The 7,398-nt window shown below is 38.3% G+C and overlaps 1 protein-coding gene across 1 annotated transcript; it reads right to left on the bottom strand.

Moving 5' to 3' along the window:
- Positions 1–5,978: 5,978 nt before the first annotated feature.
- On the bottom strand, positions 5,979–7,145 carry LOC307141824 (G-protein coupled receptor 151 protein; the record flags this gene model as incomplete). The annotated part of the gene is made up of 1 exon (XM_079842276.1): positions 5,979–7,145. The coding sequence occupies one exon, from the start codon at positions 7,143–7,145 to the stop codon at positions 5,979–5,981; it is 1,167 nt and encodes a 388-aa protein (XP_079698402.1).
- Between the last annotated feature and the right edge of the window lie 253 nt (positions 7,146–7,398).

Genomic DNA, 7,398 nt, shown 5'->3' with positions numbered 1-7,398 from the left:
CTACTACTTCCAGTTATGTCTAAGACCCTCGAGCCGAAGTTTTTGTGGCCCGGGTGATGTTACCATCAAAAAATAAATAGTACATTTGAACAAATGAGTGTTCTATTGAAGTGTGGGTGTGTGGGTGTGTGTGTGGGTGTGTGTGTGCACTGCGCAGACGCGAGTTCTCAGACATGCGCGTTGCTTGCACAGGTCACAGAAAAAGTGGCTTCTCCCAAATGTTTATTCTTTAGTGATTTGCGTTACTAATATACATAGGAGATATTCCAGCTGTGGAATACCCTATGCACACAGGTTTGTTTTGCTCTCTAAGTGAGGACATTCCATAGGCGTAATGGCTTTTATACTGTACAACTACAAACTGTACATTCTATCCCACTACACTACCCCTAAACCTACCCATTGCATTTTTCAACCTACTGCATTTTTACATTTTTAATAAAACATTGTTTAGTATATTTTAAAGCTATTTTAAATATGTCCACAAAATGTGTTTTTGTGATTTATGAGGACACAAATTTGTATAATGGCACGGGTATTACACTGCTATTACGACGTAAACATGATAAGAACATTTCATATCTCATATTTCAAGTTTACGTCGTAACACCCGTGTCATTGTACAAATTTGTGTCCTCATAAATCACAAACACACACACGGCAAGAGACAGCATTTGTATAGAATTTGGCAAACAAAATCAGCTACAAATGCAGATATGAAGGGTGAGACCTAACACACACACACACCTGCACGCACACACACAAACCCTTTTGCATGCACACACACACACACACACACACACACACACACACACACACACACACACACACACACACACACACACACACACACACACACACACACACACACACACACACACACACACACACACACACACACACACACACACACACACAGTTGTGATAGGAGCATTAGGCCACATCCAAAAGAATGAATGGATCTGTATGGCCCTCTGCTGGATAGCAGCATCTGATGAATCACGTTTTCTTTAACATCACGTGGATGGCCGGGTGCATGTGCATCGTTTACCTGGGGAAAACATGGCACCAGGATGCACTATCAGAAAAAGGCAAGCCGGCAGAGGCAGTGATTACTTGATGTCAAAGTTTTTTTTGTTTTTTTTTTCATTTATAGTGTCAGCAGTGGCATTATTAGTCAAACCTGAACACAGAGAAAGCATTTCGTTACACATAACACCACAATTAAAATAAAATAAAAGAAGTAACCAAAATAAACAGGAGTGCTTTATAAGAGCTTAATCCATCTGAGTCTGATCTGATTTTATACCTCTTACTTTAGTTTAGTTTAGTTTAGTTTAGTTTAGTTTAGTTAAGTTAATTTTACTTAGTTAATTTCACCATATTGTTACACTGTGTGTGTGTGTGTGTGTGTGTGTGTGTGTGTGCGTGTGTGCGTGCGTGCGTGCGTGTGTGTGTGTGTGTGTGTGTGTGTGTGTGTGTGTGTGTGTGTGTGTGTGTGTGTGTGTGTGTGTGTGTGTGTGTGTGTGTGAAAGAGAGAGAGAAAGTGAGTGAGTGAGTGAGTGAGTGAGTGGGTGGACATGTCTCTTTTGCATTCTTGATGGTTTAAAGTTTAACCCCTCCATTACAGTGTACTTTTTTGCATCAAGGCTGATTTGCGGATTGTACCCACCAGAGTATCTGTATTTTTGTATTTTTTTTTGTATTTTCCATTCATTTCCTACACTGTAAAAAAAAAACAAGCCTTCTACTTAATTTATCTTGCTTAAAAACACATGACAATAAATAAATTCTAAATTTTCTCTTCCAGTTAAATCCCATGCAAAGCTGGGAACTAGAAATCTCCTTACCCATAGTAAGTATATTGTACACAATAAAATTAAGTTGTGACAAAATGTAATTGTCACGATCACCAGTGAGAGTGCCCTGTGATTACCACCAGAGGGCTCGCCACCCCGGACTGGCATGCCATCAAAGCCTACATTACCCTGTCTGATTACCCTGTTCACCTCATCCAATAAGCCTGGTTGTCTCAGTCATTCATTGCGAAGTCTTGTTTGTTGTATTACTGCCTTTCTGAGCGTTTTCCCTGGTTTCTTGTCTCTTGGTTTTGGATTACTTGCCCGTTCCATGGATAACCCTTTTGCCTGTCTTTCCTGTCTTGTTTGCCTGTTTGGAATGCTTGCCTGTGTATGACCTTTTGCCTGTTTTTTGACTACGATTGTGGATTACCCTTTCATTAAAGTTGCATTTGGATCCTCAGCCTTCGTGTCTCAGAGCAGTACGTTACAGTAATATTGAACAAACAGCAAACATCCTCGTTTTGAGTGAGTGCTCGTTTTTCAATTTCAGCAGCATAACGAAAAAAATCCATGACTTTCCAAACAAGGAAATAAATAAAGACGCAAGCAGTGTCTTGTTGCTTGTTCTAGTCTCACACAAATAGCTTTAGGCCTACACTCAAAAAAATTATTCAAGCCCTTCATAGATGTGACACATTTAAATTCTGTTCACTTTACTTAAACATATCTAATTTTGTCACAACTTAATTTAATTGTGTTCAATCAACCTAATATATTTAGAACTGAAGTTTACTTAATTCAGTTGTGTTAAAACTACATTAAATATTTGTGTTGACATAACTAACTGGGCAGTTCCCAGCATGCTTTGCAAGGGACTCCATTAGGAGAGTAAATTTAGGGATTAAAGTGTTATTTTATATGTTTTTCTGTAAAGGGAATGATGTTGTTAGTAATGTTAGTGTTTAATGTTCAGTTATGTTGGACATTTAGAGAGGTTTCTGTAATGTTTTTTTAATTTTGTGGTTACCGTTATGCTGAAGACTGGCGCCAGTGATCTATGCTAATGTAAAACCTCTTTTCTTATATATTCATTATATACATTGTGTATGATGATGAATGAAATTGCTTATAATTGATTTTCCAATAATTTTTTTAAATTTAAGTTTGACAAGAAAAAAAAGTAATGTTATACGTATATAAATATAAATTAAAATATTAGATAAAATTGAGTTGGACCAACTCAATTACATTTCATTGTATGAATTAGTTTTTTATGAGTTGGGGTTACACATATTTATTGGATGGAAAACCTGCCCTCAGGTAAATTGAGTTTGTCCAATGAGTTATTTTTTTGAGTGTGCATGTTCATTTAACTTAACCGATTTAAGTTACAGGGAAGCAATTCCACTGATTTAGTTCAACATTACTATTTCACATAAATTCTTCCCCATTCAGTTGTGTTGTCCCAACACAAGGAGTTTACATAGATTAGAAAAATTCCATTAATGTTAATAAAAAGCAATTTGCTTGTGTGGAACCACTGTCCATAATTAAATTAAGTAAGTTTAAAGAATCATTTTTTTGAGTGTACTTCCCTTTTTTCTTTTATTTTTTTACACAATGATTTAGCCTTTTTGAATCTTATCCATGATTTCTTTTTGTTCACATAGTAAGTGCCACAAGTCACCAAATGTCATACCATTCTGATGAAGTTAGACTTTTTAAAGAAACAAAAACTTTTTTTGTTCAAAAGTCACGAGAGGGTTAACACATGATTGGGCATGGCCATTTGTAACTTGAATGTGTAAGGCTTCAATTGTCAATTGCTTCCAGTTATTTTAAACTATAACCAACTAATTATGCTGCTTGATATTGCAAACTTCTTATCATATTTTAATGTATTGTCGTAATTTTTAAACACAATGATTTGTAGCACAAAAGTATTTATCATTTACTGCACTTTGTTATTCTTATATCTTCTAGTCTCACACAAATAGCTTTACTTCCATGTTGCAAAATAAATAGAAAAAAAAGAAAAAAGACTCTCAGAATTCTTGAGATATGACTTAATTGTGTTATGTAATTGAAAAACTAAAGCAGAAAGAGGTGGCAGCAGCATAAAAATACATCTGTATTATTATTATTTATTTTTTTACGTTTAAGCCTCCATGATTCTATAATAAGATGTTCTGGTGTTTGCTTCCTCCTGGGACCTGCAGACTTTTGTCCTCTATAGTGGACATTATATTTTACTGAATTTGTCTGACAGCATACATGTCACAGTTTTAAGTCGGGATGTCCTGTAGAGAGCACATTCAGGGCTTTTCAGAGATACCTGATGTTTGGAAGTTTCTCAATGAAAACTGCCTCTGCTTGGACTTTAAAAATGACTGACATTAATTTAGTGATCAAATTTAACACTCTTATGGAAATATGATCATATTTTATAACTATCATTTAAACCTGACTCATTTTTTAATTGTTTGTCATAAATCAACATCTCAGGAAAAATGTATGGTGTTTCAAATCAAAATATTACTTTCTACTATATGGAACAGGACATTGATTTCATACATGTCCACTTTAGAGGACACCTTAAATCGTGTTTTTTGGGAGACACAAGTGAATAAGGAAAGAAATTATATTTCAATATTCAGATTAAATATTATATATTATTATTTTTAAAACTGTATGGTATCAGATAAATTCACTAAAATGTAATGTCCACTACAGAGTCTATTCTGCCAAATCTGCCAAGCTGCTATAGGTTATAGATTAGCTGTACAAAATATGTTCACCTTGGTGTCACATGTAACTGAAGAGTTCCTGTAAGTAAACATATACATTTGCGTGTGTATTCCAGTCACATTTATGGAGATCATTCATTGCTGGCCTATTGCATGTCACAGTGTGTTCACCCCTGAAAGAGTAAATGTCAGTGTATTAAAGAGGCTTTTAGTTGAAAGAACTGTAATCTTTAAAAAGCACCTCTTTCAAAAAGCACCTAAAGGGAATCATCCATTCGGCACTAACAGAGCCTACAGTAAAACAGCCTCCACTGTGAGCTCTTGACTGATAATACAGCAAGCTCACGTGTTTTTGTGGGCCTCAGTCTTTCCTTTCATTCTCTAATCTTTTGATATCACATACAAATAAAGACATAATAGCCCTAGAGTATTACATATATTGTGTAGTCTCTGCTGAAAAATCCAGCATTGCTGGTCACCAGCACTACAAAAATAAGTGCTATATGGCACTAAAAGTGGTTCTTGGCTCGTAATCATAGGGGAACCTTTTTAAGTGTTGTATAGCACCAATCTTGGTGCTTCAGTGGTTCTTCAGCTGTTCTTCACCAGTTCTTTGGCTGAGGTGCTATATAGCACCACTACCATATACAGAACATGTTAAGATACAGTGCCCCAATGATTGCGACAAAGAACCACATTTAGTGCCATATAACACCGTTTTTTTTAGAGTATGGTTTTGCATGGGACCAGCATGGGATGCTGGTTTCTGGTGGACCAGCTACACCAGCTCACTTTTGCTGGAGGACAGCTGGACTATGCTGGTCCACCAGCTATACTAGCTTTAACCAGCCTGGACATGGAATTCAGACTGGTTTATGCTGGATTCTTCAGCGACGTATAAGAGTGCAATGCATAAATATGTAATATTTCTATGAAACATTTTTGCCAACATACCAAGTTGCATTTGAAATGAGCTAACCAACAACGGGAATAAACGATACACATTATCATCATTTGTAAAGCATATTTTTATTGTCTACATAATTAAAACATTTCGGAGTGAAACAGATGCTGAGAACATATCATATTGAACATACAACAGACAAAACAAAAGCAGACTAGTGACAATAAGATACTTTACTTCATAAAAAATGAAACATGTTTGCGTAGTCAATACATGCATTAGTCAATACACCCGCACATAGACTGCACAGTTTATTTAGGTGTCATATGTACATAATATTACTAGACTTCTGTCACCACTTTTTATAAAGAGTTATATTATTCACCATGCTACCATGTTCCAAAAACCAGTTGACCAGTTGGCAGCTGGTTTCTAAGCTGGTTTACCAGCTAATGCTCAGCTTAGACAAGCCAGATTCAGCTATCATCTTAAACTGGTATTTCCAACACAGGACCAGGTCAAGGGTTAGAGTTCAACATTATTTTGATTCAGTCGTTCCCATGGTAATGGGTCACTGTTCTCCATGACTGTGGTGTTTCGCCGTTCACTCCAAAAATGCTCAAGATCTGGGAGAGTTTGACAGGATGCATCTGAATGCCTTTCTGTCAGAGTCACACATCCCCGCTCATCCAACACCTTCATAACCATTGTGCGCATCTCGCTTCCGTTGCCCTCAATTTTCAGTCTGTGTTTAGCACCTCGACAAGCCAACAGCGAACACAGATTGCTAAGACTCTCTCTGAGCGGCACATGCATGGTGAGAAGGATGGCGGGAAAGAACACGCTGCTCAAGTAAATGCAAACCTGAGCGAAAATCAGCAAACCGGCTGAAGGTTTGCAGCTTTCGCCAGAGCTGTGACGTATCCACACCCAGGAGGCCCATTCAGGAAGCATCATGAGCGTGTTCACGGCGATGACGCTTAAATACATCAAAGAATTCTCATATTGGTGTGAAAGGAAAACCTCCTCGTTGGTACTCGGTTTGATGAGGAAGATGGTCCTGATGTGGCACACAGCAGAGAGGATGATGGGAAGAACATAGATGCCCAATGGTAGCATCTTACTGAACACTCGCATAGCATCTTGGGAGTGGAAGGTATATTCAGAGACACACAGACTGATATTTCCCTCTTCCTTTAACCTGGAGAAAACAACATCAGGAATCGGAAACACGAGTGCAACCATCCATATGAGCACTAAGGTAATCACAACGTTCTTTTTACGGAAATTCGACTGGTCCTCGGGATGGGTGGAAAAGTCATGCCGTGCTTGACTCGTCGCTAACAGTGTGAAAGCTTTGACCGCCAGACAGCTATGCTGGATCCACTCTGTTGTTCTGCAAGCCAGTAGTCCGAGTGTCCAAGAGCGCTTGTAGTATGTGAGTGTGCGCGCGGGAGCGCACAGAGAGAGTATCAACAAGTCGGTTGCGCTCAAGTTGGCGAGCAAGACGTATGCCTCGGATACACTCTGGCTGGCAAAAACGTAGATTAGTGTCACAAGCACCAAAACATTCCCACCAATCCCAAGCCCACTGATTGTGCTGAGAATAGCCGGTACGATTACTTTAGTATCTTCACCTTCTAACTGCTGAAGGCCACCATCGAAACTCACAAATGTGCTGTTCGCTGCCATGTCCAACTCCAGACGTAATCCAGTAGGAACTCCTCTGCTGTGGATGCACCTTTCTGTGCGTGCGCTTGGCTGCAGATGCGATATTTTAAGAGACGCCATTCAGTGTCGTCAAGCATCAACGTCATCGTAGCTGAAGGGAAACACAAACCCAGTTTTATCTTTGTGCGTCTGAAACACACTAATGGCGTTCCCCTTTTCTCACCATTTGAACCAAGTAAACAATCCCCAAGGCTGTATTTGGGGGATGTGTTTT

This window comes from Gobio gobio (genome assembly GCF_949357685.1).
Source record: "Gobio gobio genome assembly, chromosome: 18".
Taxonomy (NCBI): Eukaryota; Metazoa; Chordata; class Actinopteri; order Cypriniformes; family Gobionidae; genus Gobio; species Gobio gobio.
This window is presented reverse-complemented; position numbering and strand designations above follow the sequence as displayed.